The sequence below is a fragment of the Sturnira hondurensis genome, unplaced genomic scaffold (assembly GCF_014824575.4).
Source record: "Sturnira hondurensis isolate 20B ecotype Veracruz unplaced genomic scaffold, ASM1482457v3 Scaffold0002039, whole genome shotgun sequence".
Taxonomy (NCBI): domain Eukaryota; kingdom Metazoa; phylum Chordata; class Mammalia; order Chiroptera; family Phyllostomidae; genus Sturnira; species Sturnira hondurensis.
This window is the reverse complement of record NW_028074670.1, coordinates 2,402,046-2,427,291: the sequence shown is the minus strand read 5'-3', so window position 1 is coordinate 2,427,291 and position 25,246 is coordinate 2,402,046. Positions and strand designations below refer to the sequence as shown.

The 25,246-nt window shown below is 49.0% G+C and overlaps 2 protein-coding genes across 3 annotated transcripts; both read left to right on the top strand.

Moving 5' to 3' along the window:
- The first annotated feature begins 8,673 nt into the window (after positions 1-8,673).
- On the top strand, positions 8,674-11,913 carry VAMP8 (vesicle associated membrane protein 8). The gene is made up of 3 exons (XM_037039347.1): positions 8,674-8,783; positions 10,115-10,273; positions 11,465-11,913. The coding sequence occupies exons 1-3, from the start codon at positions 8,781-8,783 to the stop codon at positions 11,603-11,605; spliced, it is 303 nt and encodes a 100-aa protein (XP_036895242.1). The 5' UTR covers positions 8,674-8,780; the 3' UTR covers positions 11,606-11,913.
- A 1,892-nt stretch (positions 11,914-13,805) lies between these two features.
- Positions 13,806-22,645, top strand: VAMP5 (vesicle associated membrane protein 5). 2 transcript variants are annotated; one of them, XM_037039344.1, is made up of 3 exons: positions 13,806-14,058; positions 21,330-21,467; positions 21,904-22,645. In XM_037039344.1, exons 1-3 carry the CDS (start codon positions 14,056-14,058, stop codon positions 22,111-22,113), a joined length of 351 nt encoding a protein of 116 aa, XP_036895239.1. In that variant the 5' UTR covers positions 13,806-14,055; the 3' UTR covers positions 22,114-22,645. The 2 variants fall into 2 exon arrangements, with proteins under 2 accessions (XP_036895239.1, XP_036895241.1); XM_037039346.1 differs by lacking the exon at positions 13,806-14,058 and adding an exon at positions 14,275-15,026.
- Positions 22,646-25,246: the final 2,601 nt, after the last annotated feature.

The window sequence follows — 25,246 nt, the reverse complement described above, 5'->3', positions numbered from 1 at the left end:
AAACAAGTCCAAGAATTTTCTCCTCCTTGCTTGCCTCTCAGAATCAAACATGATGATGGCTACAAAGTACTCAAATAAACAAAACTTTGAGAAGCCCCCCTGCCCCTCAAAAAAAGATTAAAAAGCTGCGGTACAAAGCAAATAGAGACAGACTCAGAGAGAGCAGGATGACAGCTAAGGTCGGGGAGAGTTAGGGGTGGAGAACAGAAAGGAAAAAGGACTCAGATGTGAACAACAGTGTGGTGATCATGGGGGGTAGTTATAAGACGACTCAATGGTGATAAAAATATATATGGTGTCTAGCAGAAGTAATGCTTGCTTGAGTGTGGGTGGTAGGGTACGTGAATGTCTCACATGAACTAGACAGCAATTTGAACATTTCACCTAAAATATTATATGGTGTGCTTGAGTGTGATATTGCTATGTTACAGAATTACATTCTTATGATTTTGTAATATAAGATTTTGTATGAAGAAAAGGGCATTATTTGTGCTGGACCCTGTACAATTTTTTAAAAAAATGCTGTTTCTGAAAAAGAAAAAAAAACCCTATGGTACATATACATACTGGAATACTACTCAGCCATAAAAAAGAATGAAATTTTACCTTTTGTGACAGTATGGATGGACCTAATGAGTATTACATTAAGTGAAATATGTCAGACAGAAAATGACAAATACCGGAACTTCCGCCAAGATGGAGGCATAGGTGGAAACACTGTGCCTTCTCCCACAGCCAAGTTTGAATACAACAAAGGTTTGGAGAACAAAGACACACCCAAAGACCAGAAAATGGAATTATACGGAAGTCCGACAACTACGAACCGTTCAACGGGGATGGTAAGAGGGATGGAGCCAGCAGCGGAGCAGGGTCGGGCAGGACAGATCCCCTGACCTAAGCGAGCAGGCAGCCCGGAACCAGCCGGGGGTGTGGGGCAGACTGACTGCGGTCGTACATTCACGCACAGTGAGACGGACCGAGCAGGCCCCAGGGGGCGAACCCAGTGGTGGAGGGCTGACGGCGGTGGCATACTCGAGTGCAGTGGGACAAAACACGTGGGCCCGGTGATGGTGGTGGCTGCGGCACCGGTGGAGGCCGCAGTGGCAGGCGGCAGACAGAACGCCATAGTCCCTCTTTGACCCCCCCCCCCACATACAGCGTCACAACCCAGTGACTTAGTTGCCCTGCTCTAGTGAACACCTTAGGGCTCCGATCCTGCTACGGAACAGGCACAAACAGCCCAAAAGATGGCGCAAGAAGAACTCAAAGTCCCAGAGCTGGTAACTCTAAGCGACCAACAGATTGCCAGCCTCTCAGAAGCACAATTCAAGACACTGTTTATCAGGATGCTCACAGAATTGGTTGATTATAGTCACAAATTAGAGGAACATATGAAGGCTAAACTAATTGAAATGAAGGGAGATGTCCAGGAAACCATTAGTGATGGAAAGGAAACTGGGACTCAAATCAATGGAATGGACCAGAAGGAAGAACAAAACATCTGACCAGAAAGGAATGAAGAAACGAGAATTCAACAAAATGAGGAGAGGCTTAGGAACCTCCAGGACATCTTTAAATGTTCCAACATCTGGATTATAGGGGTACCAGAAGGGGGAAAGAAACAGGCACGAGTGGAAAACGTATTTGAACAAATAATAAAGGAGAACTTCCCCAGTCTGGCAAAGGAAATAGACTTCCAGGAAATCCAGGAAGCTCAGAGAGTCCCAAAGAAGTTGGACCCAAGAAGGAACACACCAAGGCACATCATAATTACATTAGCCAAGACTAAAATGAAGGAGAGAATCCTAGAAGCATCAAGGGATAAGGGGACAGTCACCTACAAAGGAGTACCCATCAGACTGTCAGCGGATTTCTCAAAAGAGACCTTACAGGCAAGAAGGGGCTGGAAAGAAGTATTCCAAGTCATGAAATCCAAAGACCTACAGCCAAGATTGCTTTATCCAGCAAAACTTTCATTTAGAATGGAAGGACAGATAAAGTGCTTCTCAGATAAGGTCAAGTTCAAGGAGTTCATCATCACCAAGCCCTTATTATATGAAATGCTAAAGGGACTTATATAAGAAAAAGAAGATGAAAAATATGAACAGTGAAAGGACAGCAAACTCACAGTTATTAACAACCACACCTAAAACAAAAGCAAACCAAGAGGACAGCTAGATCAGGAGTGGAACCATAGAAATGAAGAACACATGGAGGGTTAGCAACAGTGGGGTGGGAGGAGGAGAAGGGGGGAGAAGGCACAGAAAATAGCATAGAGGGTAGGTAGAAAATATATAGGGGGGAGGGCAAGAATAGTGGGGGAAATACAGAATCTAAAGAACTTGAGACACGTGGTTATAAACTAAGGGGGGAGAATGGTGGGGGAGGGAGTGTGCGGGTGGAGGGGAATGAAGGGGGGAATAGAACAACTGTAATGGTATAATCAATAAAATATATTTAAAAAACAAATAAAAAGCAAAAAAAGACAAATACCATATGATCTCACTTATATGTGGAATACAAAGAACAAAATAAAAAACAAACAAACAAGATAGAAATAGACTCAGATTGGGGAACAGATTGGGGAAAGAGGGGTTTGGGGTGGGTGAGGTAAAGGGATTAAAAAGCACAGTTGGTAGTTACAGCAGTCACAGAGGTGTAAGTTACAGCATAGGGAATAGAGTCAATAATACCCCTATGTGTGGGGCCAGGTGGGTACTTGAAACACCAGGGGCACCACTCTGTGAAGGACATGATTTTCTAACCACTATGCTATACATATGAAACTAATACAGAATAATATTGAATGTAAAGTGTATAAAAATATATATTAAAAATTATCTTTCTGTCTGCACTGTGGAGAAAGAAGCTCTCTTTCAGATCTCTCAGTTCAATACCCCAAACATTTAGTAAGTGCCTGTTGTCAATGTAAGAAACACCCAAACCTGGAAGAATTTTTATGAGTTGATTTGAGCCAAGCCGACGAGAATCGCTGGGAAGCAAAACCTCAATGGACTGATAAAATGCTCTGGAAAATGGCAGTTTTGTACCTTATTTTATACATTACAATCAAAAGAGAGGGGCTACATGAAATCCATTGGTGATAGATTAGGGAAGCAGGACAAAGCGAAGTCGGGGGGCATTCGGGATTGGATAAAAAGTAAAATTACAGGCTCATATTTCTTTTATATGGGTGGGTCCAGAATAGTTGACAGTCAACAATTATGGTGGATGCAAAAGACAATACACAGGCTCAGTTAAGGTAAAGATTGACTTTTGTCATGGCAGATATTGGCCTAGGGAATAAGTTTTATTTTCAGACTATCCTGTGTGGTTACTTCAGGTCTCTGAGTTTGTAAGGCTGCCATGCAGGCCTCCCTTGAGCCTATCAGCCCCTTGTGGCCCCTTTCCGTCCACACTACTATGTACAGGGCATATGTTATTTTCTACAAGGGGCACCAAAGTAAAGACTCAGCCCCTGCCTGCCTTCCCAGAATTTAGAGTCTCGAAGGAGTCAAATGTGTATGCAGTTCATAGCAAAACATAGCATATTTTCTATAAAAGGTAAAGTAATGGAGGTCAGAAAGAAGAAGTTAACGTCAGTGGGGAAATCTGGAAGGCTTCATGGAAGCAATGTCTTAAATATGAATCAACTTTCCATGGGCAGTGATGAAGGAACCAGGATATTTACTCATCATGAGAAAGGCTCACTTGAGCAAAGACACAAAGGGGAATGGTGTACTTGGGGAAGGGTGTGTAATTTGGTATGACTAGGGGCTGGGAGCTGAGTTTTAGGGGATAAGCTTGGAAAAGCATGTTGATAACAATCTGAAAATGTCAAGCTAGGGAATTTGGCTTTACCCTGGAGGCAGGGTAGAGAATTTTCAAATTTGAAAATAACACGTTATTTTCAAATAACATGAAAATAACACGTGCAATGGATGGGAAAAGAAAGGTCAGTTTGGCCTCGGCCTAGTGGCTCAGTTGGTTGCAGGATCAGCCTGTATACCCGAAGGCTGCAGTTCTGATCCCTGTTCAGGCAATGTGCAGGAGGCGACCAATTGACATTCCTCTCTCACATCGATGTTTCTCCGCTCTTGCTCACTCTCCCTTCCTCTCTTTCTGAAATTAATAAACATATCTTCAGGTGAAGATTTAAAAATTTTTTTCAAATAAACGTCAGTCTGGAGGTGGATGGATTGTTTAAAGAGATAATGTTGGCATTGCCCAGGAAGCAGAAGCTGGTGTGGAAAGGAGGGTGTTGATATGGGAGACATAACCGAGAAGGCGTCTAGACTTGATGATATCCCATTGCAGGTGTAGGATGGATGGCTCAGGGATTCCTAGCTTGGGACACTGGTCGAATGGGAGCACTTACTACCCAGGAGGAGAAATATTGAGAAAAAATAAAGGGGCCAGTTTGGCTCTTAGAGGTGTCTATGGACTGTCCATTTGCAGGGCATCGGAGAGGCAGCAATGGCAATTGAGAGGGGTCAGGGCTGGAAATACAGATTGGGGCTTGTCCATAAATGGCTGTTGAAATCATAAAGGTATTGTTACGGGAGAAACTTGGTCCATTGGTGTGCAAGTAGGGTTTATTGGTGACATGTTCTAATGGAAGAGAATGGCAAGAGAAAGGTTGGCAAGGGCAGGGCTGGCATGTGCTAGGGTGGCAAATGCTAGGGTGGCAAGAGCCCCAGGTTCTCTGTTCTGAGGACTTAGATAGTTGGCAGGGTGGGGGTGAAGAAGTTACACATTGACTGACGGGTGAAGGTGGTGCCAGGGGAAGGGACATGACTACCCAAACTTAGGTATGTGTGGGCGTCTGTTAGCCCAAAGCCTTATGTTGGCCCAAACTCCATTTGTTCCTCTTGTTAAACAGATATGTGACAGGAGGCAGTTAATTAAAGTTGGGGCAGTTACCCCAAGTTATTTATGGGCTCTTCCTATAAACATTAGGGACTCCCCGGTAAAACAGATAGTGACCAGAAGTAGGCAATTAACCAGAGTTGTTTCACAGGCTTCTTCCTTTGCAGTTTGAAAGGATGCAGAAGGATCCCCCTTGGCCTATGATGAAGATGTGGTTTGGGATGTAAGCAGGAGCCTAGGTAGCCAAGCATGGATGATGAGAGGAAGCTGGGATATAGACGGGAATCTGCCCAGCTAAGCTACAGACTTCTATTTCTTTTCCTGAGAGACCATACCTCTGACTGGCCTGGTCTGGCAAGAGAGGACAGGACTGTGAGCTTGTGCATGGTTTTTGTTTCTTTTTTTAAAACTGTCGTTCAATTACAATTGTTCCCATGGGTTTTTTTGTTTGTTTGTTTGTTTCTAAAGGGAGTAATATTTAACAGCAGAATTCTGACATTTTTCTAAACATCTATAACTTTTAAAAATTATTTTATTTATTTAATTTTAGAGAGAGGGGAGGGGAAGGAGAGAAGGAGAGAAATATCTATGTGTGGTTTCCTCTCATGTGTCCCCCACTGGGAACTGGCCTGCAACCCAGGCATGTGCCCTGACTGGGAATCGAACCGCGATCCTTTGCTTCACAGGCCTGTGCTCAATCCACTGAGCTATACCAGCTAGGGCTAAACCTATATAACTTTTGAATAGTTCCTTTCCTTTTCACAAGACTGCCACTGGGAGTCACAGATCTCATTGGCAGCTGGCAACAGAACCCAGAGCAACAGAACCCATTGGTTCTGTTACATTGGCATTATTGACATTTTGGTCTGAATAATTCTTTGTTGTGTATTGGGAGGGATGTCCTTTCCCACACTGGAAGGTCAGCATTCTTAGCTTCTACCCACCAGAAGCCAGTAGCACGCTTGTCCCGCCAACACCTCAGGTGTGACAACCATGCGTCTTTAGACAGTGTCAAATGTCCCCTGGCAGGCAAAATCAACCTCATAGAGAACTGTTTCTCTAGGAGAGTGTGGAGCCAGAAAAGAGGATGATGGCCAAGGGCAGCTCCTTCAGGTTCTAAGAGCGCTGTCAGAAAGGATGAGAGCACATTGCGAGAGATGGGGGTGATGATGACACAGATGGGGGGCCAGTAGTGTAACAAAGAGGGGTTTGGAGGCCAAAGAGGCCTTGTCAGCGGTGAGAGCTCTATGACCCTTCAGGATCTTTTCCTGGAAGTTACCGACAGTACATTTCTCCTGGCACAGAGCTTTCCTTGACTGTAAGAGAATCAATGAATTTTGTTTCTCTTCTTGTGCCCTGCACATATTACCATTTCTGCTCATAGTATATTATTGGGTGCCTTCCGAAAGATCTCACCTTGTAAGGATAGTAGCAAAGTGGTATTTGTCATGACAAAGGGTAGCACTGTAATATTTGCACAGCGAGGCCAAACCTATAGGCACTGTGCATGGTGGAGGTGAGGGTGAATGGGTCACAGGCCCAGCTGTGTCCACTTTGGAACCTCCCTGATGGATGTGGGGTCCAGGCCGAGTGTCAACTCCCTCAGGACACCAATGTATGTCCTAAGCTGGTAGTGGCTTAGCAGTAACACCTCAACTATTGTAACCCTGATTTCTTTTTTTTAAAGATTTTTTAAATTAATTTATCTTTAGAGGGGAAGGAAAGGTGAGAGGGGGAGAAATATCAACTGTGTGTCCCCTGCCGGGAATTGGCCTGCAACCCAGGCATGTATCCTGAGTGGGAATAGAACCGTGGTTGTTTGGTTCCCAGGCCTGCGCTCAATCCACTGAGCTACACCAGCCAGGGCGTAACCCTGATTTCTGTCCTGGGGACCCTCCTCCACTGCTTCTCACTCCCCTCAGAAATCCTACTCTAGCCTTTTGTTTCTTGGTACCCCTCTTGTCCCCCTACCTACCACCCATCTTAGTATCTAGAACTCTTAATAATAGTAATCACCGTAGCCACCATTTCCTGAGGGGCTTCTAAATGCCAGGCACAGAAAATTAGGTAACTGAGTCCTAGAGACATTACAGAAGTTTGTCCAGGGTCACACAAATATTAAGGTATAGATCAGCGTGTCAAAAGAAATATAATTTGAGCCACATTTATAATTTAAATTTTTCATTAGCCTTATTAAAAGAGAATAAAAACGGATGAAATTAAGTTTATCAGCCCTGGCTAATGTAGCTCAGTGAATTGAGCACAGGACTGCAAACCAAAGGGTCGTTGGTTCAATTCCCAGTCAGGGCACATGCCTGTGTTGCGGGCCATGTCTCCAGTGGGGGACACTTGAGAGGCAAACACACATTGGTGTTTCTCTCCCTCACTTTCTCCCTCCTTTCCCCTCTCTAAAAATCTTTAAAAAGAAAGAAATTAATTTTATCAATTAAAAAATTTAAGTCAATATATCCAAAACATTAATCGACATGTCATCATTATACAAAATTACTAGTGGAATATTTATATTCTTTTTCACATAAGTCTTTGAAATCCAGTGTGTAGTTTACTCTCACATCACACCTCAATTCAGACTGGCCGCATCTCAAATGCTGCACAACCACCTGTGGCCAGTGGCCTCCGTACCAGACAGTGCAAGTGCATGTGAATCAGGATTTTGGACCCACCTCCACTCGGCCACACTGCAGCCTTTCTACTAATGGCAAGGACGGGGGCAGCCATATTCTCTATGAAAGCAGGCTGGTATTGTTCATCAAAATTCAGGTCTGCAAAATGTAATAATCTTATCTAATTGGGGATAAGATTTCATTATAAATTAGAATAAAGTGTCTCAAGATGCTACAGAAGTCCAACATTAGACCCCTTAAAGTATTTGTTAGAGTAGCTGACATTTCCCCTGGGAACTGTTACTTCTTCTCGGATGGGACAGAAATGTTTCTCTCCTTCTGCATGTCTCTGTTCTTGTTCTGCTGTCTTAATAAATGCCATCCAGGAAGGGTGGATTTTCTGTAACCTAGAGCCAGGCTGGTGGAGAAATCCTTCTCCCTGGACCCCCTCTCTGATCCCCAGGGCAGTTCTCTCACCTTTTCTGACCTGGCTCACCAACCCCAGTGATGGTGGTCCCTGAAGGGAAATGCAAGACTTTGGAACTCTGGGAGAAAGGGAGAGGTTGGCTCACCATCATCTCCTGATGCACACAGTGGACAGTCCTTCGCTGCAGGCACTGTGCTGGGCACACTGCAGGTGCTCTTCTTTTACTGCTCACCCCACCCTCTGAGGTCAGCCTTAGCACCTGCAAAACCCAGAGAGGCGAAGAGGTTCATTCAGGGTCATGCCATGAGTAACCCACAGCTTTCTGACACCTGCATCCAGGACCACAGCATTCCAGACTTTGGGGAATTAGTGCTTTCTGCTCATACACAGACATGGAACCAAGGGCTTGTCCAGCAAGAAATGTTCCTATCTGCTCACTGCTTCCATGTGAACTGGGTCTGGCAGGGTGCTTACAGATGACTGAAGTCTCAAAAAATTGGGGTCAGACACTCGAACATAAAAAAAGAAGCTGGCTGCTTTTTCTATATCAGGGGTCTAGTCTCAGGAAACCTGGGAGGGCTGCTTCCTCTTTCTTTTCTGATTCCTGGCAATGGAGTAGACTTTGGGTGCTGGGGAGCCCTGTTGCTTTAAGCCTAAGCCTTGGTTTGGGAGGAGACTGGGAGGGCAGTGGAGCTGCCGCCTACCTGGGGGAACCTGCGTGAGGTGTGGCTGGAACTACTCGGAATGCGAAGTGGGAGGGGGCGGGCTGAAAGTTGGAGAAAGCAGGAAGTGAACCCAGGGCGGCCGGGAGGAAACAAACTAAGCGAGTTCTGCTGCTGACAGGCCCGAGCTGCTGAGACATGGTGAGCGCGCTGGGAACTAGGAAGGGGCTGATTTTAAGACAAGCCAGAAGGGGCTGGGGATCAGGAAAGGGGAGTAGGTGGCAAGTTAGAGGGCCGGGCCAGTGCTGACTGTGACCTCTCTGACAACTGGCTGCAAGTAGCTCTGAGCTGTCCAAACTGGTGTTCCTGATCCTTCTCTACTCCCTCCCTTCCTCCCTGGGCCTCGGTGCGGGCCTGGAACTGGGCTTCGGTGGGGGTGGGGAATCCGGAATCCAGGCAAGGAGTTGCCTGAAGGGCCTTCATCTCCTCCTCCACTTTGCGCACCCCCCCTTCTGCCCCAAGCCTGGTGTTGTGACATTCCTGGGGAGCGCCTCTGCTGTTCCCAGTGCGGATTCCAGCCCTCCTCTCCACCTTTCGCTTTATCCCTATAGAGAAACCCAAAGAATTTGTTTCTCAGAGTGCAAGGAACTGGCCCCCTGTCTATAAACATGAGCAAGAACTAAGGGTTTGTAAAAGAACCAGGAGTTGGTTATCTGTAATAATGTATTTTGCACCCACTCCCTGCCGTTGTGTCTGGAGATCCAGAGAAGGGAGGAGCTTAATAATGTTTTTCCCTCCTTGTTCAAAAACCTTATCGTGAAGCCTGAGAATGAAGTATTAAGCAGGGAGTACTTGCCCTCCATTTCCCCCAATGCCCAGGCTGCTGTTTTTATTTAATATCTGCTTAACTGGTGATGGCTTGGTTCCTGCACATGGTGCTGAGTGGCAGTGGCGGTGGCGGTGGCGGTGGTGGTGGGGAAGCAGAAGTTTGTGGCCCAACGGCTCTGTCTTGGGGCCTTGTGAGGGACTTGGAGTTGGAGCCTGGTGGCCCAGCCGGTGCTCTGGGTCACAGCAATTAGGCTGCCCAGGAGGCCGGGGCCGGAGCAGCTCTCCAGCTGCCTGAGGGGAGGACTGGGCCAGGTGAGGGTGTTCGCTGGCCAGCACAGGCATTTTTGATGAGGGCTCAGTGGGATCTGGGAATTGGTAAATAGTGGGGGGGGGGGGGGGTTCTGCATTGTGAGACGCCAACTCCACATGTCTTCTCTAACCCTCTTTAAGGAGCAAGGAAGAAGTGAGAGGGATTCACTGTTGTGCTTCTCTTTATTGTTAGAGGCCCTGAGAGCCTGAAAAGAAGTTTGATTTAGTCTAGCATCATGGGCTTAAAAATGCATTATTTTTTTATTCTCTTTGTAAAGAGTTCAGGCTTTACAAAATGCTAAAGTCCGTCTTAGACCTTCCCCTCCTCTGGCTTCTAATGCTGAGTGTCAGTTCCTCTACGGCTTGGCTTAATTAACCCCTGTGTTGCTGCCCAGGAGGATGCCAGTGGAGGTGGAGGAAATGATCGAGTGCGGAACTTGCAGAGTGAGGTGGAGGGAGTCAAGAATATTATGACCCAGAATGTGGAGCGGATCCTGGCCCGAGGAGAAAACTTAGACCATCTTCGCAACAAGACAGAGGATCTGGAAGCCACAGTGAGATGGGGAGCCCACTGGGGGCAAGAGAAAAGAGAGGGAGGGAAGATCTTAGAGGGGGTTGGTGGTATTGGGGGCAAAACGAACAGGAGGGAAGTCTGCCTTTTTACCTGTTTTGGGAATCGGTGTAAGCCGAGCCCGGCTTCTGATGCTGTTCTACTCCACCAATCGGTCCTCGTCCGGGGAATGGGCCCAGTGACTGGGGTTGGTGGCTGGGGCTGACCCACGGAGGGGTCAGAGTAGTTTTCTGAAACAAAGTAGTGAATCCAGGCATTTCTCCTATGAAATTGACTTTCCTTTTGAAGGATGCCTCTGACAGTTGTTCAAACCTGGCCTCCCCTGGGCAAAATATTGGCTTTGGAAAATCCTCTTAGGGCCTTTGACCTTCTCCAGGAGTTATGAGGCAGGGGGTGAAAAACTGGTAAAGGCTTGCCAAGTCATCTTTTTAAAAAAGCTGGGAAGAGCAGTGAAATTCTTTGATGGTGACCTCTGCTAGCTGAAGGCTAGGATAGTGTGCCCCACATACCTCGCTAGACCTCATTCTTCTCTGTCTCCAGCCAGGGGCCAAAGCCAGGTGCTCAGGGAGGAAGTAACCCTAAAGTTCAACGAAGTCTGGAGCCTGAAGGTCCTTGTCCATAGGGAGACACTGGCTGCGGCTCTATGAGTCCTTAGTGTAGTCATGGGCATAGCTCCTTTCTCTCCCTGGGACTTAGAGCTTCTTTCCACAGCATAACCTGGGGAGATGGCCCAGTGAAACTTAGATTCTGTGCCTCCAGTTTGGAGAGAAAGCATTTTCCCTCACTTCCAACCACCATATTCCCCTGGCCCCTTCTCCAACTTCTGCAGTCCCCATGGGCCAAGGAGTCATGGTCCCTGTCCCTCCCAAGGGGTGGATTGTGCTGCCAGTGGCATAGCCCCAGGTGTGAGCACGTGTAAAGGTTCCTACACTGTGCGTGACAGTGTGGGGTGAAAAGAGAAGGGGGCAGGGAGGGGGCCTGCAGGGGGCTTGGCCCAGCAGATGGTTATGAAAGTACTGTATTTGTCAAGGGAGGGGGACAGGACACTTTCTTTTTAATAGTCTGTTACCTCAACTTATCACTTAAATATTTAGCTGTATGGCATGTGGGTCTGGGTTTGTCCTTTTGTTCCAGTGGGAGGAGGCGCTGAGTCACTCTCCCTTATTCCCTACAGTCCGAGCACTTCAAGACAACCTCGCAGAAGGTGGCTCGGAAGTTCTGGTGGAAGAACGTGAAGATGATCGTCCTCATCTGTGTGGTTGCTTTTATCATCATCCTCTTAATTGCGCTCTTTGTCTCTGGTGTCATCCCCTAAGTGACTTAGGGAGCCCCTCCCACCTTGCCCTCCTCTTCCTGGCATTCCTCCATGGTGGGCATCCAGAGGGGCCCTGTTTCCCATCAAACTCCACAGGGAGTGCTGCTCAGTCCTCTGTCCCCTCACTCTGAGGTCCCTCTGCCACACTGTCTGCCCCAGGAAGGACCTTGGTCACCCGCAAGGAGAGAGCTGGAGTGTGGCTGCATTTCGTGTGTCCTCAGAGTTGGTTGGAGAGACCCAGAGAGCCCAGCATGTGGCTGGGACACTGATGGTGGCTGGTGGGCAATAAAGACCCTTCAGTATCCCTACATTTGTGAACATTTGTGAGGTCTTTGCGTTTGGTCTTTGGCCCTTTTCTCCCTGAGGACACCCTCTGGCTGAGATTCTCCTGTTTGTGTCCCAAGTTGTTGGAGGCTGGGAAAGTGTAGTTTTGGAGAAGAAAGATGGAGCTTCCCTTTTTTCTTTATTCCCTTTGCTCCATTCAAGATCACAGGTCTCGAGAACATTTTCTGGGAGCCTTGGCACATGGAATATGCAAAACCTTCACAGCATTTTCAGATGGTATGCAAGACTCCTGAGTGTCCCCCTTGGGTCTTACCATTTCACTTCATTATGTTTCTGATGGAAATGTTAAGTGAGACATGAATCCTACCTGCGCTGTACATCCAGGAATCTGGTTAAGGGCCTCCTGCCTCTCCCATCATTGCCATTTCTCTTCCATGGCCCTGTTGTAGCCTAGAGTCGGAGTCAGGGGAACTGGACTGCTTTTCCTTCTGTGGTTCTGCCAATTCTATTTGTCTTTTGCCTGCTCCTGCCCTTCTGGGACTGAGCAGGGCCGCTGGGTCTCAGCTGTTCTCAGGGGGCGAGCATCCCTCCCGCGTGTCCTGTGGCTGAGCACAGTCAGCATCACAGGACAGGCTCCCTGGCTCTCCTTCCCCTCTGCGTGGACAAAGGGACTCTGCCTTTGTGCCCTCTGCCCCCAGGTTGCACTGCCATTGTCACTCTTTCCAGTGTGCAGTCTGCCTTAGTTTGGGGAAGGCTTCTTGCTATCTCTGTCCCTGTTTCCCTCATAGGTTTTCCAGAGTTAAAAACAAACTCTTCGGGGAAGGACTGTGGGATGGGCAGCGTTGGGAGACAGGAGCTGGGACTAGTACTGCACCAAAAACGGGGGAGGAGGAGGAAAGCACAGAACAGACTCTTGGGCAGGCTTTGCCGCGACGATGGTCATCCTCTGTCTCCTCCGTCCACTGCTGGACCCCAGGGCCAAGGAACTGGGGTGAAACCTCTTCCTCAGAACCCAGACTCTCCAGGATGGGGGTTGGGTTTGTGCTCATAGTGGGTCAGCCCCAGAGAGGGAAGACCTCAACCGCCTTCCTCGGGAGGGGCCACATATTTTATTCAAATTATAGGAGAAAATTTATTTAGAAAGTTACAGAGGTAGTAGAAGTCAGGGAGCTGGGCTGCCTAGGCTCAGGAAATGAGTTACAGAAACAAAAAAGGGGGGCCTTTGGGAAAGTCAACAGTAATGCGCCTGAGGAGAAGAAGATGGGGAAGGGAAGGCCAAGAGGGGCCACGTTGGGGGTGGCACAGGGTGGGGTGAACAGGTGACTGTTGACCTCCCTGCAGCAATGAGGGGAGGATGAGGATGGGAAGATTCACATGGGGAGGGCCATGGGGGGCAGTGAGCACAACAGCCTCACCTGTCTTCTCACTGAAGCGCAGGATCAGATCAAGGCAGGGCTGCACTTGCCCTCCCGGGAAAGACAGAAAAGCTAGAGCTGGCACTTTCCCACGACGGGTCTGTTTTTTAATTGAGGCAAAAGTCACATAACATTCCTTTGACCATTTAAAGACATACAATTCCGTGGCAGGTAATACATTCATAATGTTTATTGTGAATAAACTTTTTTTTAGTTTCAAAACTTTGGAGGGATCTGTTTTTGGTTAAGGGTGAGATGCACTTCCCAGGGTGGCAAAGACCCCCACCTGTCTCAGGTGTCTCCAGCGCCCAGCCGTGCCTGACAGTGGTGCTCACACAGTTGCTTGTTGAGTGAATGAATCCGGCCCGAGTAAGCCCAATCTATCTGACCTTGGATGCAGCGCCAGAGAGACCTGGCTGAGGCCCGCCCCCCTCCCGCACCGTGTCCATTTCGTAGATTGGGCCCCGAGCTGTAGCCAGCGAGTAGACCTGGTGTCAGGCTGCTCAGGCTCAGCCCCAGCAGGGTAAGGGGTTGGGGAGTCGTCTGGAGCTGGGTGGAGGAGGCACCCCAAGGATCCTGGTCAGCGTAGCAGACTGCTTTCGATTTTGGACTTAGTATCCGCTGCTGGGGAAGGCGGGGCGCACCCCACTGTTCCCCCGCCCTTTCCCGCCCCTCTGCTTCCTCTCGGCTCGGGTGTGGGAGCCTCTTTGCCCGCTGAGGTGCTGGAGCAGCCGGGCAGCGACTGCAGCAATGGTGAGGGCCCGGGCCGGGTGGGGCGGGCGGGGAGAGGGGCACAGGGTGAGCAAAGTGTGTGCGACAGAGGAGTCCAAGGGCGGGCGCTCCCAGGACCGCAGGTCCACAGGCAAGGTACCACTCCAGGGGCAGGGCTGGGGCCGGAGCCTCCACTGCCCTCCCAGATGGGGAGAGAAAGTGGAGTGAGCCCTATCAGGCTGCCCCTGTCCCGCATGGAGCCAGTGATACTTTGCTTGCACTTCCCTGAGCCTAGTGGTTGCAAACATTGGCCTCAGAGTCAGACTGAAGTTCTGGTGATGGCCACTTACCTGCTGTGTGATCCTGGGCAAGTCACGTAACCCTCCTGGGCCTCCTTCTCCTCATCTGTGAAGTGGGGTCAGTAACACCCACCTTGCTGGGTCCATATGAGCTTACAGGAGATAGAACAGCAGAGACCTACCTGCCCGGCACTCAGAACCCGCTCCTGAGAAGTCGTAGGCAACTGATGACCTCCAGCCCTTTCTGGGTCTGTGAGAAGTCAGGCCTGGCCCAGGGAGTGGGAAACCTGAGCAGATGAGGTGGTTGGGGATGGAGCCAGCATGTGGCAGGCTATTGGAAGGGAAAGAGAGAGATGTTTACAACTAAAGTTCTGCTGAAGTTATCAGAGTGTGACCTAGGCCTGACTCCCTCCTAACCCCTATCTAGGGACACATTCTTGAGATGAGTCATCCACCACTCCTGCTGCAGATTCTGGCCTCTGCCCTCTTTTGCCAGCTCCAAGGCAAAGGTGTCAGGAACAGGTGGTGCCAGTTGCTCTCCTCCCCTCCCCGTGGGAAGATGGGCCCAACAGGAGGCAGGCTCGGAGCTTTAAGGTTCTGCTGCAGAAAAGCTGGCAGAGGTGTGATGGAAGGGCCCGGCTATGGGTCGCCATGCCTGGATGGCCTCATCGCCAGGGCTCTGGAGGCAGGAAGAGGAAGCTGGGCAGGAAGGTAGTGCTGAGCTCTAAGGCCATGCCAGGAAACTGAGGGTGGCTCTGAGGATGGGACAGAGTCCAGAACCCACTTCCCATCATGCAGGGCAAGGGATCAGGCAGGGATAGAGGTGGGCTTCCAGCTGGCCCTTAGCAGTTCGGGTGAAGAAGCTCCTGAAATGAAGGCTGAGGGTACGATAATTTATTGGGGGAAAGTGGGACACTTGAGTACTCACAGGTTGAGGCAAATAGCAGATCAGAGATTGGGAAGGGTACGTTGATCTCTCTCCCTGTCCCATTTCCTGTCCCCATTGCTATGTTCTTTCATTCCAGCCCTTTCCCTTCCTTCTTCCCATCCCCCTCCCCTACCTGATCCTTCTTCCTTTCTCTTCTCTTTTCCTCTTCTCCAACTTAATCAAATATTTCTTGTTTTTCCTTTGTACCAGACATGGTGATGGAAGGGTATCAGGGATAGAGTAGGAACCCTGATGGGAAAGATGGAAATAGAATGGGTAATGATGTGAATTCATTCATCTTGTAGATAGTCCTCTCTCATGTGCTTCCCAAAGAATTTGGGTTTTGGCCTCCTTCACATGCAACAAGGTGGGTTGACAGCATCAAAAGGCCTGGAGGGTCTTGCCCTGGCTGGTGCAGCTCAGTGGATTGAGCACGGGGCTGCGAACCACACGTTCGCGGTTCGATTCCCAGTCAGGGCTCATGCCTGGGTTGCAGGCCAGTTCCCAGCAGGGGACTCACGAGAGGCAACCATACATTGATATTTCTCTCCTTCTCTCTTTCCCTTCCTCTCTAAAGATAAATAAATAAAATATTTAAAAAAAAAGGCCTGGACCCAGACAGCTAAAGCATTTGGCCTCTCTTTGCCTACATTCAGTTTAGCACAAGAATTGTGCTAAAGAATGTGATCTTTGCCCTGGCCAGGTACCTTAATTGGTTGGAGTGTCATCCATACACCAAAAGGCTGTGGGTTCGATCCCTGGTCAGGGCTCGTACCTAGGTTGTGGGTCTGATCTTCAGTTGGGGCTGGTGAGAGAGGCAGCCAATCCATGTTTCTTTCTCACATCAATGTTTCTCTCTTGTCCTTCCTCTCTCTCTAAAATCAATAAACATATCCTTGGGTGAGGGTTAAAAAAAAGAATGCAATCATTGAAAAAGAAAAAAAAGAATGTGATCCTCAGAATCTATGTTGGTTCAACTCCCAGGACTTCTACTCACTTGCTCTGTGACTCTGAGTGAACTATTTACCCCCTCTGAGCCTCAGTTTCTTATAAAACTGAGATAATAGTAATGTCTTCATTGGGTTGTTTTGAGGATTATTAAATGAGATAAAGGTAACAGAAAGGTAGCAACACTGCTTAGCTCAGAGTGGTGACCACTGAATGGTGGCTGTTATTACCATCAAGACATAACACCTTCTCAACAGCCTGTAGAGCAGGGGTGTCAAACTCATTTTCACCAGGGGCCACATCGGCCTCACGCTTGCCTTCAAAGGGCTGAATGTAATTTTAGGACTGTGTAAAGGTAACTACTCCGTACCAGTTAAGCGAGAGCTTGGTGCTGCCGCCGGGTAGAAACAAGGTGGAGGGCTGGATTGGGCCCATGGGCCTTGTGTTTGTCCCCTGTGCTGTAGTGCCTGATGGAAAGAAACTAGATGCAGGTTCTCAAAGGCCCATGTAAAGTTCTGTATGTAGGTTAGAAAAAATTAAGGGCACAAGTTTACCATAAGAAGGAGCTTGCTTGGCTGTATATTTTGTAAAAACATCTAAAAGGTTTGTTTTTTAAAATTTGTATTCTATTTTATTTTTAAAAATATTTTATTTATTTTTAGAAAGAGGGGAAGGGAAGGAGAAAGAGTGGGAGAGAAACATCAATGTGTGGTTGCCTCTCATGTGTCCTCTGTGGACCTGGCCTGCAACCCAGGCATGTGCCCTGACTGGGAATCAAACTGGCGACCCTTTGCTTCATAGGCCCGTGCTCAGTCCACTGAGCTAAACCAGCCAGGGCTAAAAGGTTTTTTTTTTTTTTTAAAAAGAGTTTATTTATTTATTTATTTATCTTTAGAAGGGAAGGAGAGAGGGAGAGAAACATCAATGTATGGTTGCCTTTCGTGTGTCCCCTGCTGGGAGTTGGCCTGCAGGGAATTGGCCTGCAACCCAGGCATGTACCCTGACTGGGAATTGAACCGCGATCCTCTGGTTGACAGGCCTGTGCTCAATCCACTGAGCTACGCCAGCCAGGGCCTAAAAGGTTTTTTTGAGCACAAGTATTGTGCAGTTCTTGGGATCTGTTTAAAAAAAAAACAAAACTGGCCCTGGTGTGGCTCAATAAAATGAGCTCAGGCCTGCAAACCAAAAGGTCACTGGTTCAATTCCCAGTCAGGTGCCACATGGGTTGCAGGCCAGGTCCCCATTTGGGGGTGTGCGAGAGGCGACCTATCGATGTTTCTGTCCCTCTCTTTCTCCCTCCTTTCCCCTCTAAAAGCAAATAAAAATAAGAAAAATAAAGCTAGGGAAAGTTGGACTACTATTTATTGAGCATCTAGTGTGTGTCAGGAATTGTGCTACGCATTTTATTATATGTCACATGTCTTAGCTAACATTATGGTAGACATTGGCACCATTTTATAGATGAGGAAGTGGAAGGTCAGAAAGGTCACGTCTGCGGTCTTCCGTCACTCTGCTGGTGAGCGGCAGAGGCAAGAGTTGAAGGGACGCAGGGCTGCCATGCAGAGCCCTCATCCTAGTCTCTGAGCTCAGGTGAGGAAGGAGTTGATACATCTGGTCGCTGCGCAGGCCCACCTGACCACTGTGATGACGGTTATAATAGGGTTTCTTAGGCACTAACTTAGAATGGAGACAAGAGAGTTAGGACGGGGAGATTTTGAGAGCTTTGTTTTTAGAGGAACTAAGAACATTTGGCCTGGAGAAACCTGAGGGGGCATTTGGACATTGAAGGAGGGGAATTCTGTATAGAGGGTCACTGTCACAAACATTTCATGTGTACGTACCACCCTCTGTCTGGCAGCATACTGGTGCTCCCCTCCCCGCCTGGCTCACCACCTCAAGTCCTTCAGGCCCCTGGCAGGGCTTGGCAGTGCCTCTCTCCCCTACCCATCCTTTCTACACTCTATGTTCCCCCCCGCCTGGTGGACATTTCACACCCTTGCCGATGGCACTTCTCGCCCCTTCTGGCTGGCCTCTCTGCTCTAAGTTTTCTCACTTCCATCCATGCCAATCTGCCACCAACAGAGAAATTATCTGATACACGTCTACAGTGTCGCCCTTGGCTCAGAAACCTATGCCAGCCTAGAACAAGAACCTATCTTGTTCTATCCCTCCCTCCAAGTGAACTTCCTCTTCTTGACTTCTACTGCTTTCTCTGGGCCGCCCTGCCCCTCTACCTTTGCCTTCTTCTGCCTGGCCCTTCGCTGTCCCGAGTGTGTCTCTTCTCTCCATGCCTGGGATGCCCCAGCTCCACCCCAGCCTTCAAGGGCTCACCCCACCCCGTCTGTGGAGGTTCTCGGGAAACACCCGCCTGCAGGCAGCTCCAACACTCACTCTTTGTATCTCCCAATGTAACTCCTCACTCTTCTCTAATTGTGTCAAACATGCCTCTCTCCTCAGCTTTTAGGTGTCTTCCTAAGAACAGGTACAATTCATTCAGAAAATATTTTCCACATGGCTTTCCACTAGTGCCTGTGTACCAGGCACTAGTCTGAATTCAGTGTGGCAGCAGGCCGCTTGGCCTTGACTCTGGTCAATACTTCCTTCCACATCCTGTGGTTCTTTAGTTGAGTGGGGCCGAGGAGGGCCAGAAACTTGAGCCTGAGTCCTCTGTGGTTCCTGGAGTGGATGTGTTCTTGTAGGCCTGGACCTACCTTGAGTCCAGATGGGCCTGGCATCCAGTGGGGGGAGGAGGCTGCAGATTGCAGTGGGAGGCATGGCCAGCTCTCCTAGAGAATGTGACCCGATGTCACCCCACGTTGGAGAATAAAATAACAACAGCTGTAGCTTTCAGAGTAGAAAAAATAATATCCAGCATCCCAGTGATCTCTCATAGTGATTTTCATTTTTAAATCTTTGTCCATTTCCAAGTTTTTGCCTTGGATGATTTGAATGTGTGGAATGCCTTGGACTGTTTGTAAGTGAGAGGCTCTGCCCTGGCTGGTGTGGCTCAGTGGATTGAGTGCCGGCCTGCAAACCAAAAGGTTGCTGGTTTGATTCCCGGTCAGATCATGTGCCTGGGTTGTAGGCCAGGTCCTCTGTTGGGGCATGCGAGAGGCAACGATTTGATGTTTCTCTCATACATCAATGTGTCTTTCCCTCTCTTCCCCTCTCTCTAAAAATAAATAAAATCTTAAAAATAAAGTGAGAAGCTCCAAATAATAGGACCTTGTTGAATAATCTAGTCATCATAATAGTGTTGATGAATGTTGACTGAGGAGCAGGTAGAAATGAGTGCAGCTTTCCCGCTGTCTTTGTTACCCCTCCTTGTTCCTCAGTTTCTTTCTTTTTTTTTTAATTTTTATTTATTTTATCTTAGAGGGGAAGGGAAGGAGAGAGGGAGAGAAATATCAATGTATGGTTGCCTCTGGTGTGTCCCCTGCCGGGAACTGGCCTGCAACCCAGACATGTGCCCTGACTGGGAATCGAACCACGGTCGTGTGGTTCGCAGGCCCGTGCTCAATCCACTGAGCTACACCAGCCAGGGCCTTGTTCCTCAGTTTCTACGTCTCCTGGCCTGTGAGCACACCCATCTGCCATGGTTTGCTGTCTCCTTTTGAGACAAATATTGCTTTTCTAGCTCGTGAACAAATATTGACCTGCTTAGGTTTCAGATGCTACCCCTTGAAATGCCTGCTGGGCTAGATAAACACACTGGAGTAACAGCTCTTGAGAATAAGTTGCTTTTAGATAGGCTATACTGCAACTGACACACTCACTGAGTCCAGCACTGTGCTGGCCCCTGGGGCCCTGATTCCAGGTGGACAGCGGAAGGGCACTGGGCCCTGGCTTCCCTATGGGAGCTTGTAGCCCAGTGGGAAGGTAGGAATCACGAACTGGAGTGCCTAGGGCTTGTGTGCAAGGCACCTTCAAGGATCCTGAATGAAGATTCTTGCCTGAGTAGGCGGTGGTCCTCTGTGACCCCTGTATCCCTTCCTTTTCTGTGGTTTTAAGTGGAATTCAGTCTAGTGCCAAAGTGTCTGCAGCAGACAATGGGCAATATGTTTTGGCAGGAAAGGGAGCTTGGCCAATGATCTGTGGGGAGGAGATGAGAAGAGGGATGGGCTGTGAGGGGTCTAGACTGGGAGGAGGGAATTGATGTGGTTTGTTAATCCTCTTGTGTTCATTTCCCTGACCTGTGCCTCGACCTGCTCCTGGACCTTTTGCTCTCCCCAGGGCCTCCTGCCCCAGGTCTCCCTCAGTGGCATGTGTCCAAAGCCCAGTTCCTCTCTTGTGACTCAGGGTTTTTTCCTCTCCCTGTCCTCTCAGTGCCCCGAAGCTTGGACCCTGCACCTCCCTTCTTAGTCCTTTAAAACAAGCTGGGTACTTTTGTCAGTTAGAGCCGCTGCCTAGGCTGGGGGATCCAGGACTTGATCTCATGTGTGTGAGTCAGGCCCCAGTGAAGACCCTGGCTAGCTGGAAGGCTGGAGGTCAGTGGCCGGGAAGGCTGAGATTCCAGGCAGAAAGGGAGTCAACTGGTCAAGCTAGAAGGCAGAACTGGCTTGACCAGTCAGAGGCCCCAGGAGGGAGATCTGATCTCAGCTGGTGTCTGTGGATAAGGCAGAGGCCTTATGTGTGAGGCAGAGGCCATGTGTGATGGTCCGAAATTATCGTTCTAGCTCAGTGGGGTAGATTTTTCTTTTTGGTCTCTAGCCAAGTAGCTAGGTTCCTCCTCTTTGCTAGGGGAAGACATAGGGCAGGTGTGCTCTCGTTAGAGGTCATCCTAGAGCAGGTGAGCAAAGTGTTTCCTTCGTGGGAGGGTGGGGTCCTGGGAAGGTCCTATCCTGGGGGCACCTTAGAGGAAGCTGAGATGCTGGAAACCAAGGCTGACCTAGGGCCTGCCTTGATGGGCAAGAAGAGGGGCCTGTGAGACCGAGGTGAGCCGTACACACTTAGGAGGCTGGCCCTTGACTCCATACATATAGTATTCTTACACGAAAGAGCTGTTTTCTCTACCATACATTACACACATGTGTGCATGCCCCCACACACATTGGGAGCAAGGAGACCTCTAGGTCTCAGGACCAGATGAGGGCCAGGTTGGGGTTTCATTCAGCTCTGACCTTGGGCTTGGTACCCAGGCAGGGAAAGAGTTGGAGCGGTGCCAGCAGCAGGCGGACGAGGTGAAGGAAATCATGCTCAAGAACTTTGACAAGGTCCTGGAGCGTGATGGGAAACTGGCGGAGCTGGAGCAGCGTTCAGACCAACTCCTGGACATGGTGTGAGGCCTGGGGGAGCAGGGAGGTGGGGAGGCTAGGAGCTGTCAGAGGGAGCTGTTAGGCTGTGCTCAGGGTCTCCAGGCCCTTGCTGGGGGATCTGAGGGCCAGTGTGGGCCTATGGGTTTCTTGAGGCACCCCTAGCCTAGATATGCAATAGACAGGCCTTGGTTTGAAGTTGTGGAGCTTCCCAAAGATTGAGGACTGACATTGTTAACTAGGGGTGAACCCACAGGGTTGCAAATTAAGGGCCACACTAGTGTCTGAGACCAGGAGTCAGGCTGGGAGGATCCGAGGGCAGGGTGTGTGGGGAAGGAGAACATGCAGATGGAAAGGATGCAGGAGGAGACTACATCCTGCTGGGGTGGGGTTGGGAGGAGCTGGCTCTGGGGCTCTGTGGAACCACTAACTCCCATCCTGTGTCTGGGGGCATCCACAGAGCTCAGCTTTCAGCAAGACAACCAAGACCCTGGCCCAGAAGAAGCGCTGGGAGAACATCCGATGGCGTATCTACATGGGGTTGGCGGTGGGCGTTGTTCTGCTCATCATCCTGATTGTGTTGCTGGTCATCTTTCTCCCACAGAGAAGTGAGGGCGGCAGTGCTCCACAGGCCCAGGATGCAGGTGCTGCCTCAGGGCCTGGGGACTGACCCAGTTGGGCCTGGAGGAGAGGCCAAACGGCCTCAGTGACTGGTTCTGGTCTCCAAAGAACCTTGGCATTTGCTCCCACCTGAGCCACTGCAGTGAGCGCCCAAGGGCAGCTCCGAAGTGTGCACCTTTGCATCTCCTATCACGCCACACACTGGCCCTTGAGGGCAGCCTGCTGCACTGGCCATGCCAGGCTTGCCCCACTTGGAGCTCAGTAAACGCTGCTGCTTGGTTAAAAGCTGCTGTTTGATTAACAGCTGGTAGGTGTGTGTGTGTCTTTCAAAGTCTTCAGTCTGTTCATTTTGCTCTGCCTTTACCCCTTAGGCTACCTAGAAAGGCTACCAACTGAAGGGCTCCATTCTTGGGAAGTGGCCCCTTCCTCTTACTTCCTTATTGATCCAACCCTACACAGACAGGTGTTAAGGCACAACTGCCCCCAAATGAGGCCTTTCAAGTGTTGCCCTCTGAGCTTGCCCCCTGAGACTGAGAGCTGTTATTATTCATTCTGGGGAGGCTCAGAGGACCAATGGCACTCCCGATGGGATTTCAAAGATTTTTTTTAAAGATTTTATTTATTTATCTTTAGAGAGGAAGAGAGGGAGAGAAGGAGAGAAACATCAATGTATGGTTGCCTCTCGTGAGTCCCCTGCTGGGAACTGGCCTGCAACCCAGGCATGTGCCCTGATTGGGAATCAAACCGNCTGAGACTGAGAGCTGTTATTATTCATTCTGGGGAGGCTCAGAGGACCAATGGCACTCCCGATGGGATTTCAAAGATTTTTTTTAAAGATTTTATTTATTTATCTTTAGAGAGGAAGAGAGGGAGAGAAGGAGAGAAACATCAATGTATGGTTGCCTCTCGTGAGTCCCCTGCTGGGAACTGGCCTGCAACCCAGGCATGTGCCCTGATCGGGAATCGAACCGAGATGGCGCGGTTTGCAGGCCCCCGCTCAATCCACTGAGCTACACCAGCCAGGGCTCGCACTTCAAAGATTTTTATATCACGAGGCTCTCACCTTCAGATAGACTTTTTGTCCTCTGAACACTTCCTCCTCCCCAGTTTCTCTGCTCATGTTTTTCCTCAAGCTTTACATCAGATCACAGGTGAGGCAGGTGGCAGTGGAAACAAAAAGGGTCACTGTGGTGCTGTGATGCAGTCACAAAGGCTGAGCTAGGGTTTACCCTGTAGGAAAGAATTTGGAAGCCCTGGCTGGGGAGCTCAGTTGGTTAGACCATCATCCTGATACACTAAGGTGGGGGTTTGATCTCAGATCAGGGCACATGCAAGAAGCAACTGACCAATGAACGCATCAATAAGTGGAACAACAAATTGATGTTCCTCTGTCTCTCCCTTTTTGTCTCTCTAAAATTAATAAATAAAAAAAGATAGGCCTGGCTAGTATGACTCAGTGGATTGCGTGCTGGCCTGAGAACCAAAGGGTCACCAGTTTGATTCCTGATCAGGGCACATGCCTGCGTTGCAGGCCAGGTCTCTGGTTGGGCACGTGTGAGAGGCAACTGATCAATGTATCTCCCTCACATCAATGTTTCTCTCCCTCTCTTCCCCTTTCTCTAAAAAGTAAATAAATAAAATCTTAAAAAATGGATAAAAGTAAAAAATACTTTAAAGAAAATAGAGAATTTGAGCTTTTTAAAGTTCCAGGGCTAAACAGGGCCAAGTAGGCAGTGACTTCAGTGACCACAGGAAAAAAACATCTTTGGGTAAAGGCCACAGAAGAAGGAAGGAAGCCCTACTAAAACCTCAAAACCGCGGAAACACGGTAGCACATTCCTCGGGCTACTTAACTGCATTTCCAACTCAAGTGGGAGTGGGAAAGTGAATTCAGGGTCAAGGATGGAAGAAAAGTTCCTTATTAGGTAGAGGGAGGGCTGTTGACAGAGAAACTATAAAAAACCCAGGAGCTGCGTGGACCCCTCACAGAGCTCATGATTTCAGAGGCAGAGTAGAGAGGAGCTAGGAAAATTTCTTGGCAAGTGGAATGGGGGAACTGAGACAGACAGCTGAACAAGCCAACTGAGCAATTTACAGCCAGGTACAGGCACCAGGTTGGAAAGCCTCAGGTGCCTAGTGATGGGCAAAACTGGTGCCAGACCTCACCCCCAGGGTGGCCTTTCTTCCCCTGGCATTTTGCTGGCCATGCAGTTTAGACCTTCCTGACCTTTCCTCCCTAGAGAAAATATCTAGGCCCCAAGAGCATTGCAGCTCCAGGCCCAGAAAAGCAGCAAAACCAGGTGGCAGGTCAGGTTCAGTTTCAATGACTAATGACTCCTGGCCCAATTAATAGAGACTGACCTTGAAAAGACACACCTGGAAAAGCTGATGAATATTCTATTGAGTTCCTTCCCTAAGAGCTCCTCTAAACTCCCAGCCTTTAAAACCTTAAGATGAAGGATCTAGCACACATTCTCCCTTCCGGCTCCGTGCCTTTCCCTTCTTCTCACCCCACCCCATACGCATGCATCTCCTGAACTCTAAGGGAACCCATGAGACTTGCAACTAGGGGAGCAATGGGCAGCAGCAGCTTGTCCTAAGCTGACCTCCCTGAACCTGTCCCCAAAGCCCCCCTTTTCTCTGACTTTCCAGTGAGCTAAAAGCAACCCTGCCTCAGTTCACTTCTTTCCCATAATGTTTCTAGGGAGCCAAAGCAGGCCTTCCTGGGCTGTCTCCTGTTGCTTCTTCCATCCTAAGCCCTTGTTTCACTGTTCCCTGCTTTAATAAACATACTCTTGAAAAATCGCCTGGACTTGTGTTGTGAAATCTTTCCTGCATGGAGTCAAGAACCCACAAGTTACAGGCTGGTCTGAGGCAGACTCACTCTGGGCTGGCCCCTGACCCGTAACACTTCCCCTGGGCGTACTACTGTCTTCCTTCCCTGGGAAAGATGGGGGAGAGCACTTGGCCTTCACTTGGATCCCAGTGAATTTGGGCAAGCCACTTCCCTCACCTGTTTGTTGTTGTTTTTTGCGTGTGTAAAAAGGGATAACAACACTTAGCTCCCAGGACAATTGTGAGGATTATTTATAAAATACCCATGTATTTTATACCCCTGTGTATAAAATACCCATCCATCATTGAACGTTCTAGATACCAAACAAATGGTAGGTATCATCCAA

What these genes read in the sequence shown, in the direction of transcription:
- VAMP8 (XM_037039347.1), top strand. An exon ending in CAGAGGATCTGGAAGCCACA is followed by an intron (nt 10,274 to 11,464) that starts GTGAGATGGGGA and finishes TATTCCCTACAG; the next exon opens with TCCGAGCACTTCAAGACAAC.
- VAMP5 (XM_037039346.1), top strand. Translation starts at nt 14,967, where the DNA reads ATGCCTGGATGGCCTCATCGCCAGGGCTCTGGAGGCAGGAAGAGGAAG. An exon ending in AGAGGAAGCTGGGCAGGAAG is followed by an intron (nt 15,027 to 21,329) that starts GTAGTGCTGAGC and finishes CTTGGTACCCAG; the next exon opens with GCAGGGAAAGAGTTGGAGCG. An exon ending in CAGACCAACTCCTGGACATG is followed by an intron (nt 21,468 to 21,903) that starts GTGTGAGGCCTG and finishes GGGCATCCACAG; the next exon opens with AGCTCAGCTTTCAGCAAGAC.